General features: G+C 43.0%; 1 protein-coding gene across 1 annotated transcript in view; it reads left to right on the top strand.

The window, feature by feature from the left end:
- Positions 1–9,016: 9,016 nt before the first annotated feature.
- LOC120841573 (hydroxyacid oxidase 1-like) overlaps positions 9,017–15,717 on the top strand; it is a 30,670-nt gene continuing 23,969 nt past the window's right edge. Inside the window, exons 1-2 of the mRNA XM_040212485.3 lie at positions 9,017–9,168; positions 11,823–11,977. Coding sequence (XP_040068419.3) covers positions 9,017–9,168; positions 11,823–11,977 — 307 coding nt within the window. The remainder of the gene's footprint in view (positions 9,169–11,822; positions 11,978–15,717) is intronic.

Genomic DNA, 15,717 nt, shown 5'->3' with positions numbered 1-15,717 from the left:
CAACGCCGCCACCTGGTTTATTTTCTGGCTAATTTTGGCGGTGAAATTTAACCTAACGTCCGATCTCTGGATATGAATATCCACGTTAAATTTTGCGGGGAAATTATTAGGCAATGCACTGCACTCTCCAAAACGATCGTTTAATGTCTTCCATGAAAAGCTTAACCATCGAGTGGGGAATTTTTGTTATTTATTCATTTATTCAGCTTAACTCGCAGTGTCAAAAGTCATTCTTGCGATAAGGGGTACTTATGCATTTTCATAAAGTTACAAATACAGGGTAATTTGGCGTGAGCATGTACAAGATTCAGTTATCATGCTAACATATAAAATATTTAAAAAAAACGTAAAACTTGAAGAATCATTATTTTAAGACATCAACACTTAACAGATGATTGAAAACCAGTGCTGTAAGGGTCACGCTGCATTCCAAACTTGACGAAATCTGGAATGCCTACTTTCGCGCAAAGGTGACTGGAACAGCCAATCGCTCAAACCTATGAAGGGAGGCCAGCGAATGCCGCAGCTGATGATAGGTTTAGACCGAAAGAATGATCTGCGCTGTGGCAGGGGGCATGACTTTTCACCATGCACAGTACCCTCTTACATTTTAACGCAGACTCTCTTTTCGAATTCTATGAGAAAATCCGTCAGCAAGAACCGTCAGATCAATGCTTCTGCTAAGTTTAGAAGGAAACTTGAAGTCACGTCACCACGTGACGTGACCACGTCCTGCTACCTCAAGTCACGTGATGTCAAAGTTTGCGAGGTGGTAGTTTGCGCTAAACACGTCCTGTGTGTCCTCGGTCTTTGTGGGTATGAACAAGCCCGCGAAATTCTTCTTTTCTCTGAACGTATTCGCTTCGTCGGTCATCGATCAATTCGGGTGTTGCAGCGATTTGCTCTCTCCGGAGGTTTGCGGAAATGTTGACTCTTCAAATTCTTCAGGGGGCCTGCATTATATAACTTTGACGACGAAGGCTTTTTTTAAATATTTCTTTTCTATTTTAACGTGCAGGCTGTTCCTCCATCGACCAACTGGTTCCCGAGATGGTGGTCCATCAGGCACACTTCTCTAGGCCGAGAACTGATCGAAGCACCAGCAATAACTTGAAATTATGAAATTCCCTGCCGTGACGCAGGTCGTTTTCCGCACCGTCATAAATAAATAAATTGAGCACAAACAAAAAATACATGGGCATAAACGAGCACGCACGTAAAAAGCACGAACGAACAAAACCCATGTAGCATATATAAAAAAGTGTCATTTACATTGTAAAAGTTTATTTATTTATTATATTTATACATTTCTTATTGCTTTTTTAAGTTATTTCAACATATTTATATTATGTATTAGTTGTTTATTGAATTATTTTAATCTGTTTCATACTTTTTAATTTGTTTTTGTTTATTTATTTAGTTGCAGTACTGCTGGCCTTTTCAAACGGTATCTAAAATGTTTATGGTAAAAAAAAAAAAAAAATCCCCGCAAGAAATATATACCACGAAATTCCAATTACCGTTTAAACGACTTCTTGTTTAAATAGGAACAAAAAATCATCCAGCCAACAAGTAAGAGAACTAGCACGTCTTTGAATATCAATCGAATTCCTTATTTTTAAACTTCTCTACATTATCATTTCCCCCAACCCGTAAAAAATATCAGGATTTGAATTATCTTGTTCTACTCGAAATTGATTGTTTCGAATTGATGTTTTAAGACCGATTATATAGCACGTAAGAAAAAAGCACTTCTTATTACAACCATTTTCATTGTGCAGACCGAAACTTAAAACTAATGGTACAAAAAAAGAAAAAAAAAACACACACAGAAAGTCTGTTACAGACTTTGTGTGACATTACTAAGAATAAGCGGACGCTACTTCAGGGCTTGTTAAGTAAACTCAAACTGATTTCTTTGAAAATACACACATGAAGGCAATATTACATATGCATTTATTTAAAAAAAAGCCACTAAAAAGCTAGTTCCTGCAGCAGTAACTACCTTTTTCCGACCGTTACTACCTTTCACCAACTATTTACTACCTAAAGCATGCGATAGGTAGTAAAACTATAGTAAATTCAGCAGTTACTATTTTCCCCTGACCGTTACCTCCTTTTTACTTGCTATTTACTACCCCAAACGCGTGGACAAGATGGCGCCGTCCGCTGCATCGCCGATCACCACCGTCAGCGATCCACTGACTGTTTCGGAACACACGGCGAAGTATCCACGCCCAGTCGCAGCATAAAATATTGTAGCAGGGTGCATTTTTAAGGGTTGGAGCTGACTTGGCAACGGTCACAGCCTATGTTCCAGCACTTCATGGAAGTAAAAGCGGACGCCAGCGCTGCAGCGAGCGCAGCTATCGTTGATGCAATGGCCATGCGGCTCCTGACCCTCCTTCCCGTTTGCATTCTTCGGACATGTTCATACTTTCAGGAGGTCGGTCGCCGACTGGGCTAGCGCACACCAGTTCGGAGCATGTGGAGCGAAAGGTCGCGCCGCAGAACCCAGCGATCCTGGGCCCCCGCCCCACTCCTGCTCTTTTCGATCTAAATGAGCTTCGTGCCGGCGTTCGGTCGTGTTTCACTACCAGCCGGGTGCAGTTGTATCTTCCACTGTGATAGGGAAAAACTATCGACACTTGTCGTTGCGGCACAATGGGGAACTAGTTCTGGGTAGAAATTAAAATCTGCGCAAAGCTACCGACTGATGGCGCTGACGGCACCAAAGCTTAAGAAGAAGTTTATGAGAGACCCTGTCAAACGCCTTGGAGAAGTCCAGAAAAACATTGTCAAACCGTGAACCACGATCTAGAACCCGATCATGATGTAGAATACCCGATACTGTGGTAAAAGCTGGGAGACTTTGTCGATGAAAAAACCTGATGGAAATCATTTAGTTAGTCTAACAAGTTGTGTCGCATGAAAACGATTTCCTAAAACCGTGTTGATTAATGTTGAAGAATGAATTATATTCAAGAAACTTAACCAAATTAGAATAAATCACATGTTCCATTGTTTTGCAACAAATACTTGTGAGTGAAATGGGTCTAAAGTTAGAAGAGAATGTTTGTCTCCAGTCTTGTGTAGTGGAATCACCCTTCCAGTTTTTCAGTCGTCTGGAAACTGACCTAAGGAAAGAGATTGCTCAAATAGTTTAAACAAAATAAATGTTTTATATTATTTCGTATTCTTTACAAACTTTGAATTAATATTGTCAAATCAAGACGACGATAATTGTTTAGTCGGCTCTCTAATGTTTTAAATGCCATTCACATAAATGACAATTGAATTAATGGGAAAAAATTCATACGACAGATATGATGGAGAGAATGCTCCAGTAACATTGTTAGATACACTAGAAAGCATGTCATCGAGAATAGTCGAACACAATAAATCGAGACTCATTTCACTCGATTCATTTTTAAGTGAAAGGGAACGCTGAACACTGGGATTCATTACACTCCAAAATCGTTTACAATTATTGAGTAGCATAGGTGGGAGGCACTCATTAAAAAGTAATATTCAGTCTCCCCGACTGCTTTTTGTAGTAATTGGCTGCGAGATGATAACGTTGCGAGAATTCCTCCGAGTCAATGCGCTCTGCTTTTCTGAACAAACGTTTATTTTTATTTGAAAGCCCTCGCAGTTGAGGAGTGAACCATGGAGACTGAGTGTTTGTAATAATTGAGTGTAATGAAATGGGTTGATTCAATTAAGAAATGGCATTGTTCTTATATAAATCCCAACTTGCTTGAACGGAACGCTCGCAAAACGCTGGCAAAAAGTCATCCAACAAAACAGCACAGGCTCTATTCATCGCTGCATAGTTGGCCCTTTTGTAATCCCGAATTTGTTCGATCTTTTTTTTTTATACGGCACACGGGAGTTATAAAAGAAAAATGAAGCAACGAGTGATCACTAAGACGCGGAAGGTATAAAATATAAGAAATTAAATCAGGTGTGTTAGTCAGTATCAGGTCGAGCAAGTTCGCCGAAGAGTGTGTTCTCCTTGCTAGAAATCTTAAAATTTCTGAAAGGTTAAAGTCATAATCTAGATCTAAAAGCTAGTTGCACTCGGTTGAGAGATTTTTCGATGAAGAGCTTAAATTAGACCAGATGATGCCGGGATAATTAAAGTCGCCCATAAGAAAAATGGGTAAGTTTTGAAAGCGAACACGGACACGATTAATTGCATCATAAAGTTGCTCAACAAAATGAATTGATCTTGTAGTACGATAGACAAAAACCTAATACTAGCTTTTTGTGTCCAAAGGAAAGACCTAGCCATATTATTTCGAGATCAGATTTTATGTTTGTCAAAAAAGAATTAAGTTCAGGCACAGCTTCTATCAAAACTCCCCCGCCAGAAAGTTCCTTGCTGTCATTGCGCTAAGTATTAAAACTTTTACTACAATGAAATATTTCGGAATCCTTAACTTGAAAGGAAAGCCAAGTTTCAGTTACCACAACTGAACCAGCATCACATGAGTCAATCATTGGGCACAAGCCATCGCGTTTTTTAAGCAGACTTCGGATGTTCGAAAAAACAAATGGCACATTCGCTGGTCCCTCGCCCCTCTCGTACCGCTAGGCGGAGCCAGACGGCTGAAAAATTTGTGGAAGCACGCTAACATTTCTTTCGGAGCGCTGGAATAAGTTTGACACACATATTCGGTCTTCTTTGGTGGTGTACGTATAGCAGTTGTTATTTTGATAAAGCTTGTTGAAACGCAGTTTGAAAGTACTTCCTTGGTATTTGCCAAATTCTATTAGTTTTCTCCCAGCCTGGCAAGTAGCAATAGAATAATATGCACTGACAGTCACGCCTACCGTTTTTAGTTTAATTTTGCAAGATAAAATAAAATCCCTTGTTTTAAAGAAAAAGACTGTGCGATGATGGGGCGACATTTGTTTGCAGCAAATGCCCCTGGCCTATGTGAGCGCTTTATACCCAATGTTCCGTTTTTGGAAGGCAAGGAGCATTCGGAAAGCAGGCTTGTTATCTTCCGTTCAGCGTCACCCCAAGTTTCTAAAGCAAGATCAGCAATACCGGAAAAGATAACGTTTCGACGAGACCGGTCCTTCATATCATCGAGACCCCCCCCCCCCCCGCAAAGAAATGTTTTCATTCCGTAAGCTGCTATACTTCGTCTCATCCTACGATGGACTAAAGGCCAAAGCTACGGGCCGCCAGGCCCAATCACGTTCCACGCTAAACTATGATGTGCTTAACATTGATTAAGGATGGACGAATAATGCTCCTGATCAGAATGCGCTGCATTTATGGCTTCGACACTGCAAAAAGCCTGTATGTCGTGGCTTTCTTTGCGATATAAAATTGATGAGTCACTCAGTAACGTTCCTCAAAGGGAAATACCAGGCAATTTCTAAGTGGCTTGTGATTGGATCTGGTGGTTCGTAGCTTCTGCCTTTAGTCCATCGTAGGGTGAGACGAAGTTTAGACCGGCGTTACCGCGTGTTCTTGCTGTTTTGTTTCAAGAAGGGTTGTTTTAGTTTCAACGACATGCAACCTTTTGTTAATGTCAGTCACCTGTTCTTGCATAACTTTCTGTTTTTTGTTTATCTCATTTACACTGGTAAACAGCTTCAACTGTCCCTGTTCAAACTGGAGCGAGCGAGCCTTCAAGCTCTGTAAAAGATTATACATTTCGCTAAACTGCTTAGCCTGAACATATCTCATGGGACCAGGATTGGCCTCAACGTCGCCACGGCGAAGACTGCATAGGGTTTCTGACACACTAAAACAAATTTAAATATTGGTGTGGGCAAGACAAGAGCAGTAAAAAAAATATTATCGGATTGGTAACAATGATCATCCTTTCTTCCACACACCTGGAGTTGTGCGCACCCGGGGTGGTCATTTGGTTCACCCACCAAGACGTTTGAACTAGTAGAAAGCTTGCCAGGAACGTATGTGACTCTGCAGATCTGTTACCATTTATCTATTGGTTGCCAAGGTGGCACCACCGAAGGACCGAGTTTATGGCTCTCCGAGAGACTAGATAAGGGCACGCCAAAGGATGGAAAAAGGCTTTTCTACGGGTAAGTGCTGGCTGGCTGTCAGGACTCTGTCCGTAGTCTTTTTCGAAGAATGCATGATTAATATAAATGGTTTGCTTTTAGACGAAGGGAACTGCCTTTCAACCAGGGAATGTGACCCTGGGGTTGGCATGCTTTTTAGGCAAGTAAATTAGCATGGTTATGTTGTGGCAGGAAATTGTATGGGCTTGCTGTCCACAGCGAGTCAGCCGTCTGCTCCTGCAGCCAGTGGTTGACCGGTAAAAAGGGTGACTATCTGATGAGCAGGAGGAAGACGAAGCGACGAGAACTCGAGCATTTGTCTTCTCGAACATCAACCGGAATTCTTATATTGCGCATTCCATGCGTGTGCTCAAGTTACTGGTGCGCACAGTATTTAAAGGTGTGTATGAAGGATGCGAATTTGGACGCGTTTTCATCACGCGAGAAAAGTGATAAGTGTCGGCATTCCTTGAACGATCGCCACGTCCAATTTATCACGAAATCATATTTCTACGTTTCTAAATCTCTGCAAAGATTGCATCGTCCTTTTCAATCATCGAAAAGGCTTGTGGCAAGATGTGTACTATCAGTAAAGTCGTGCTCTAAAGTCGTCATCATCTAAGATGGCGTACTGCATCTTTTTCTTTTATTTTTTCATCCACTCCCACAAAATCCTCAGAAAATAAAAGTTAATGAAGCTTGAGCCCTTAAAAAAAACTTCGCGCATTTTCTGCTGCACCAGTGAGTGACAGCGCGTCCCCTTCTTTTTAGAGATACCGCGGAAACGGCTGACGGCGGCGAAGAAGCGGCAGTCGTGCTAACGAACTGCTACGCTTCGTACCGGCGCATGGGACCAGTCCCATGCTGTCGCTGTAGCGCAGCATGGGAAATTCAATGTCGTTCAGGTGCGATGTCTCCATGGCAATCGCGGAGATGAGAGGCGCCGATTTGGAAAATATGTGGGTGGCATCGGCGCCATCAGCGCAGTAAAACCCTGTGGTAAAACCTACCGGCAGACCGCCAGATCGCCGCTAACGCTCCCATTCTTCTACTACCCGGTGCCATTGTACGTCACGTACCGTCAAAATTACGCCACGGCTTTTTTTTTTTTTGCGGTGAGTTGGAGAGGAATAAAACTCGATCTTTCAATAATTTCTCTTGTAGAAGTTAATAAACATAAATGAAAAGGAATGCCTGTTCCGCGTTCAGTAAACTATGAAGGTTTAATGCAAAAGTTATTTGGCAAAAGTAAAAAGTCTATTTGACAATCCCTTTAAGAAAATTGTTTTTGATGTGCACCCTTACATAGATACTGTAAAAAATGTAAATAAAAACAATTAAAAGGCACATCCGGGGATAACCGGAAATAGCCAACTGATCACGCATGATAAAATGATTAAGTGATTGCCGGGTTCATGCGGTGTCTACGTTGCTCCGACCGTATAAAATGACAAGGGCTTCATAGCGCGAAAAGTGACATGAACAATAGTCCCGAAAGTGTCAAGCAGCAGTGTCACTCCTTCGCCCTGCTGCCACACTTCTTGGTGTACCAGTGGATGCGCTTCAAAGGGAAGCCAAACGACTCGGGCTTTGTAAAAAGCAGCGGCTTTAGAAAAAAAAAAAAAAAAAAAACCGGCTGGCCTGCAGGAGGCGCGTTTTTTCCGACGTTTCATGTTTCGAAAACATTTCTTCCGCACCTAACGTAGGAGAGAAAAAAAGAACAGGTAGGTCGGAGGGTAGCACTGTCCTAGCGTTAACTCCCCACAAGGCAAAGCTGATGTTGGCAAAAAAAAAAATATTAAGGATCGGCGTTACACTGCCCCCCATACCCCTCCCCCCCCCCCCTTTCCCAAACAAAAAGAAAAAGTGAAACTGGAGAGAAAGATTATTAGTGTCCGAGCGTTCTCCAGGCCGTGCGGTGGCCACCACAAGAGACTGGCGGTGCCAGGTAAGCAAATAACTTTGGAGCCAAGCAGCCCCGCACTCAGTATGGATCGAGTGCAAGGAATGCAAGGAGTAGGCTCATGAAGAGTGCGTTAGAGCTGACACAGTGTGTTTTAGGTGTTCTCTTTATTCCAAAAACTAAACTCATGCGTTTTTTTTCTTGTTTTTTTTTTTTTTAAGTGTGTCTAACTGTACCCCACTATGTTGTCTCATTTTGCCCCGCAGAGCGGGCTAAAGTGAGATATTGCATGACTTCCAGGTATTCTAGTTTTGCTTAATGTTTCCCTTGCTCCATATATATTGTCACGAACGACGGATGATGAGGCGACGAATGAAGAGAAAATAAAAGCTTAATTTGGCAAACTTGTGCCGAAAACAAAAATACATAGAGGTAGCGTCGCAGGCGTCGAAGGTCGCCGGAGTAGCACGACCGAGCTCGATAGCGAGACTGACCCCGGACCGTCTCGCGGAGAGTCTTTTGTACCATGCGTAGGTCTCCGGAACATTCGGCGTAGAGTGTTCGGCGCGTAGAACATTCGTAACTCGATCAGGCGACAAGTTTCTCAAACGTCTGAGGACGTCAAGTTGAAAAAAAATAAATGAAAGGTGAGTCCACTCCCTGGAATCAAACCTGGAGCATCCGCGCCAATTCCAAGCACGGTTTCCACGCGCAGGCCCGGCGACGCGCGTCGCAATATTTACTGAGGATAGAGTCAAGACTTCTAAGAATATCCCCACGCTGTGTATTTTTCAATATTAAGCAAAAATAAAAAGTACCATTGAAATGAAATTATTTTTGTCTCATTTTTCCCCACCTTACCCTAACACCTGCATCCGCCCCTGGTTACAAATATCCTGTTCTATACCAACCGTCGTCATGCTTCCTTCCGGTTACAGCGCCAGACGGTTCTAGAAAAGTTCCACGTGTCAAAAGTGCTCCAACGTATTCGGAATTGTAATCTTTTGTAGAGGCTTTTCCATCTAAAGATCGTGTAAGAGCTGCACACCGAGAATTGTCACAATGGATTCCGCTGCTGCTGGGGAAATTATGGCCACGCTGGATGACATTGAACGCATTGGGTGTTCCAACATGAACGAGAATGCTTGGATTATCAACAACACTGGAGCGGACGGGGAGCAGACGCTCAAGGAGAACCTGGCTGCCTTCCAGAGGTACGCTTCGCAGTAGCAGGAGTAAAGGTCAAATGTAAAGCAACGAGCTCAAGGTTTCGCCTTAAAAAAAAAAAAATATTGCAATTAAAACATGTTTTTTCTCAAAATGTTGCTATACAAATTGTCAGAGAAGCGGGAACTCTTGAAGGAAGAGATATTATTTAGACACGTTTACCTTGATTAATACAAGAGTGAAGTAAGCAAACGGGAAACACAGTGTTTGCTCTCTTGTTCTGTTAAAAAAATGGCAGCATGTTGACGAGGCTGTGCAATTTGGTTATTGTTATACCATAAGGGAAGGGCTCAAAGTAGTCTTATAAACAAATCAAAGTTAAAGATGTCACTTGCAAAACTGCAAGTTTACAAAAATCAGAAAACCCAAAGTGTCATCCTTATGAAATCTCTTGACCCCGGCATTACGTTGACTCCCAACATTTTGAACTATCTGGCCCCTACACTCAAACGAGTTCGAGACCCCTGTGTACATGTTTCTAAATTAGTCTGCAACATTTTTCTAAACTAGACTGCAACATGTTTCTAAATTTGGCTGCGACGTGAAGCTTAAATATACGGGACTATTGAAACGCACTCAACTCGTATGTCCAGTTTCTGAGAAACCCCGAATTACCAGGATATACAGGTTGTTTCTACAAAAAGAGCTGTCTGGCCGCCGCCATTCTGCGAATCGAGCGACCCCTATCAGCCAGAAATTTCTGGCACCCGCCTGAGTTGTGGTAGCCCGGTCAACGTGACTTCCCACCTGCATTGAGCATTCGGAGTTCGCCGGCATTTCTTGGAAGTTTTTCCTTGATTTGTCTGTTTAGGATGTTTACCCTTTGTGTGTTATCTTACACTGTCAGAAGGAGGGAATCCCAGGGCTCGTAGCCTGCTTGGCCTTCGCAGAAAACGAACGAAAAGAGCGAACTTCAAGCAGCCCGCAACGCAGGCAGTTAGAAGCTCTTGTAGGATTATTTCTGTCGAGATAATCTCCAAAAAGCCTTCCCGACTATGTTCCGGGTCTTCGCGAAAAATAGCTGATGGGGTCGGGTCCAAGGTTCATTTGCTTTGAAGCTCTGCAAAAAAAGCAGCTCTCTTCTACATTTGCAACAAAACACGCCGGATTCCGTCTGATCGTCGTTAAGTGACTACCGTCGACACTGTATATTGAATATGCTGTGTTAATTGAGACTTTTCTGAAATCTTGTTCGGATAACTCGGCACCCTGGGGTACGTACAATATATGTTGTTCGATTGATGAGACTCGTTGAATTTCATGTTGCGGGTGGGGAATGTCCATGCAGTTCGGATATCCTGTGTGGTGAATTATTTTCGACTGTTAAGATCGCTGTAGACTAACACGGCTGAGTGCACAGTGCCATAGAAAGATCAACATAAAATGAAACAAACATTCCAGTTGCATTTGTTTTGTTGCGCACGGTCTCCCCAAACAGCTTTCATTTCTTTGTTTTTGTTCCCAATAATCGTACAATGCATTCTTAAAAACCCCGAGAAATTCGATTTGCCAAGAAATCTGATCTCCGATCATGCCTGCCACTGTATCGGCACGGCTGACATATTCTTCACTGCCGCTTCGCACGCTGTGTTTATTTGTGTGCCTGTAACGCCTACATATGTTAGCGCCGATGGGGCGGAGTGAAAAACCGTCCCACACTCGCGGGTGTACAGTGCCTATTCCGTTGGAAGGATGCCCTCCAAAGATGTTTCGACAACATCGTTCGTGTCCATGATATTTCCCGACCAGTATGGAATGCTCTCTATGTCCTGAAGAAGGATTTGGACGGTGTACAAAGTGAAAGATATGAATCTAAGGATAGGTACTATGAGACTAAAAATCACTAGAAAATCGACGTTACCGTATGGCAGTTTAGGTGTGCCAATTGCTTTTCGATCAGCCTGCTTTCGGACGTGGAAATTGCCTTTCTATACATATGGGGTTGCAGGTAGGCATTAGGTAACTAAAAAACAAAACGCGGGTATAATTTTTTTATCAAATTAACGTAAAAGTACTGACACGCCTCAATAAAAAAATATATTGTTTTAAAAACTCTTATTAAATATAATTCAGATACATATATCCTTTAAACCACTATACAAAATAATTAATTTGTTTTTCACAAGCTTTTATAAACAAGGGAAATTGACTCTTCAATTGGCCCAATACCTGAAAACAGTGGAAAAGAGTTCACTGTAAATTTATTGAGATCGTTAGAGTGGTTTAATTCAAAACTTTTTCTACATAAAACCGACGTCATACTAGAGTAATTACCGCTTCATTTGTTTGGTCATTGAGAAAGTTTTATTTGCTGTTATACCACAGCAGAGAACATAAAGATTAACTTCGAAGTTCATGTAAAAATCCCGAGAAAACAGCTCCTTTCCGCCAAATTGTTTTCTCTCGCATTCGTGCACACGGTGACACTGCTGCCAGTGCCTGAGCTGAGTGCCGAACTGGAACCGAACCAAACCGAAACTCGGAACCTAACCGTAATTTTTAGCCGAGCCGGAATTGCAGCGAACCAAAACTTTCGCCGACATCTTGGAACTGAACCGGAACAAAACCGATAGCGTGAGGTACCACTGGTTTCTGTGCAAGGAGTGGAGTTTGACCGGTGCTCGCCTATCTTGCCACACAGACTGCGTCTTCGGCCAAGGGTTCTCCGAGGCGTTGCACACCGGCAATTGGAGGTAACCCTTTTGGGTGACCAGAAGCTGTCGCTACCGGTCGGGATCTCGCCGACGGCCCTCCATAAATTATCGCACCCGGACGGAGAAATTGCCACCGCTAGAGGTGAGGGCATCGCAGCATCCCAATCTAAAGGCCGGTTCACACGGCACCGACCGCTTACGTTTTGTTATGTTTCCTGAACCCTTCGTCCGCCCATGACGGGGGTCACTGGAACAGCTGTGCTTCGTGCGAAGCGTGGCAACCAGTTGAAGAAGTAACCTTGCGGCGACATTTTGAGGGACAAAGAAGTTCCGGCGACCTATGACGTAACGAAAGAAAATGGAAAAAAATGCTTCTGTGCGAATGAGCCTTTAGTCGCACATGTAGCCAACGTCACCTATACTCGGTGACATCTTAAAAGAACCCACAAGATATTCAGCCTCAATCACGAGCTTGTTGCCATCCACCGAGATTTGGCTGAGCGTGCGAATAAGTGCTATCAAAGGTGGCAAGCTCGCACTCGAGGCAAAGGATCCACAGGGTCCATAGCCTGTCACCACTATGTTTTATTAACAAAGCCTGTGGCCAGTATCCTCTAGCTCCGCGTAGTGTCACCACACTTGGATGGCGCTAACTTGGCAATACTGTAGAGACCGGTTATTACAAAGTCGGGTATAACGAAATAGCGGAGATTGCGAAGGGATTTCCGACCCCCGGTGAGTTCGTGTTAAGCGGTCTCGACAGTATACCCTTTTCCTGAAAGCGCGCCATCTGGTAGCAGCTGCACCAATTATCCGAGCCAGCCATTGCTTGAGCACGTTCCATGAGCACGCACCGGACACGAGTACGGTGTTGGCGTTCGGCGTGAACTCTGCTCGGCTATAGTAATGACTAGAACCACTAAACGAGCTAGTAGTGGCAACGAGCGCTGCATCCGCATTGGGCGCGGACTCGGATCCAACCACACGCTTTTTGCTCCAGCAATGGCGGCCGCCACTATTGCTCGATGGTGATTTCGAAAAGAATCTAAGTGCCCAATCTCCTTCGGCCAAGGGCCCTAAACGCATTGACCACGTAAGTTATGACGTCACAACATGGCGCTGTGCCCAAAACAAACCGTTGCTAGGGCCATTGCTATTGACGAATGCATTGGGGCGCGACCTGAGGTTAGAATATGACCGATAAGTAAGTAAATAATTTTTTTTAGGGCCCCATATCTTCTCAATATCTAATGATTGATATTTTTTATCGTCTCAGTGTCATAAAATGATAATAAAAGCCCGTAATAAAGTTCTACCAGTTTGCCTTGCTAGCAGATGGCACGATGGCTACAGGGCTCAGTGGATGTTTCCGAGGGAGTACGCGACTGCGTTAATTTAAGTTGGTGACGAGCGACGAAATTTCTCTTCTCCGGGTCAACTTTCTGTGTGACTTTGGAAGCGAGGAGTGCCCGTGCACAGCTTTGATCGACGATTGAGGTGCGCGAGAGTGCGAGCACCTACCCGTGGAGGCTTCCGCAATATTGGGAAGGGGTGAAAACACTACGAAGCCGAATAACGTTTGACGACGATGTGAAGGATATCAAGGTTGTAGTGTAGGCCGGGTCTTTTTTTATGGAGTTCTCACGCCACAGAAGTTGGTTCAGTACACAATTATGTGATAAAATGAACTGTCCATCACAAAAATATAGCTGACCTGATGTTTTTGTTCATGGAGATCTTTCGCTTTCATGTCTTACTGAAAACGAAAGAATTCGCAGTATTTTTTCTCAGTGTGTTGATTACTAGGAGGAACAAAACAAACATCCATATTGCGAGCCTAAAAGGCGAGGATTGGTGCCTCGAACCAATCGTGTTAGAGTCACAGCAATCGCTCCTTTAATGCAATGCATATCCAATGCAAAATCTAGGAGGGCCTGACGCTCCTTTGCTGTCAGGTTCTAAACAGGTGCTTCTCTCGCTGTATTTTTAGCAGATCTCCATAAGTGTGATGATTTTCCTCCCACAGTATCCCGTTGTACGCGAATACAATTGGATATTATAAGCCTGATGAGGTTTGTTAGACCTTCTTTGTTCCCCAATAAATGCAGGATAAAATTCGTACCATTACGAAAACGAGTCAAGCTACATGTAGACGGAATACTTCAGTCATTCCGTACTCGTTCGTCTGTAGCAGGCTTCTCGATACATCTCGAGGACCGAAAGTTGCCGTCGTAAATATCATCACAAATAGCCGATTCTCGCCGAACTTCTGTCTTGGTAAGTTTGACATCTAGGGTTTTTATACCTATGGTTTTTAGACGTTTAAATGCCATGTCCGATTTTTGAACGATGGTTCTTTTGGTGCGAAATCCAGTCCCATATATTCATCTATAGCAACGTTAGCGACGGATCGACGGTTCGTTTGAAGCAGTGACGACAAGCTTACGGGATCAAATGACTGGACATGGGGCGGCCTAGTCCAAGGCGGACGCGGCAACGCTATCATATTCTGTGCCTGCGCTCGTTTGCACTGTGATCCTATCGTAATGTGTGTGCATAGAATTTGTGTATTCCATGCGGTGTTATTGTAGATCGCTGGATTGTGTTGGCTTATATTAAGTGTTCTTTTTTTTTCTTTTCTTTAATGGTGAAGCTCACATTTTGTTAAAAACGTTCAAATCTTTGTATCAAGGATTAGCAGGAAATAGTTTAGTATGCCTAAAGTTTTGCGTGACATCGACTTCCTAAACAACTATTTTAACGACGCAGCTACGAAAGCTCTAGTCGAATTCTGTTTCCGGTAGTATGATGGCGACAGGATTTTAGCACTGCACTTCTTGTTTGTCTAGATGGCGTTGTTACTTTACGACAATAAGATTTAGGTTATAGGTCTCGAACTCGGTATTTAGACCCCCCCCCCCCCCACACACACACTTATATATATATATATATATAATTGCATCTCAAGCCTCACGTTGCAACCTAATTGTTGCAACAAAACGAACGAGGTGTACGATACTAATATATAAATTAACATAAAACTAGTTCATAATTTAGATCAACATAACAGCACCTGGAGCTACAGCATAAAGTGTTTTTTTTTAAATATTATTCACAAACAATTCAGTTGGCAAATAAAAAAAAAGAAAAGGAAAAGGGGCAGAAAGTTTTAGAATATTAGAATTTCTGACAGAAAATATAATTGCAAGCTATATTTATGTTTAAAAAATGAAAGTTGATCCTTTCTCTCCCGAATTGTCAAGTTTCGCGAGAAACACATATAACTTCCAGAAAGACAAGAAAACACAAAACGATCCTTATTCTTTGTGTTATCCCCTTCTACCGTGCAAGTCACAGGTCTTGTCGTTCCGAACTGGAAAAGGAGACATGCATTTAGTTTTTTTAGACGTAAACCCTCATTTACAGAAATCTTGTATATCGCATACCTGCATTAGCTTAGAAGTTAGCACACGTCACATATTGTAAATACAACCAACTATAGTTTTCTGCTCATATTGTTAAAACAGTTAATTAACATTTATGGGCTGGTTTCTAAGTCCTGATTGTCACAAAGATATGTAATAAGAACATAATAATATGGCGTGCGACAATCACGTGGGACATCTCATCACGTGGTCATGGTCATGGTCACATGGTCATGTGATTGACTTCGCGGTGGACGTGACTGTGTCACTCTACGTCACTGACACGTGATACCGTGACCTCACAGTGTCACGTGGCCACGCAACTTGACGTCGCGGTGCCCAACCGCGCACCTTGATGTCACAGGGTCGCGTGACCTAGTGATCATAGATTGCCTCGAGATCACGTAAGTGAATGTCACAGTGTCACATGACACCGTTAAGTAACTGTCGTCTTGTG

The sequence above is a fragment of the Ixodes scapularis genome, unplaced genomic scaffold, assembly GCF_016920785.2.
Source record: "Ixodes scapularis isolate PalLabHiFi unplaced genomic scaffold, ASM1692078v2 ptg000972l_1__unscaffolded, whole genome shotgun sequence".
NCBI lineage: Eukaryota > Metazoa > Arthropoda > Arachnida > Ixodida > Ixodidae > Ixodes > Ixodes scapularis.
Note: the sequence above shows the minus strand (reverse complement) of the source record. Positions and strands in the feature narration are given on the sequence as shown.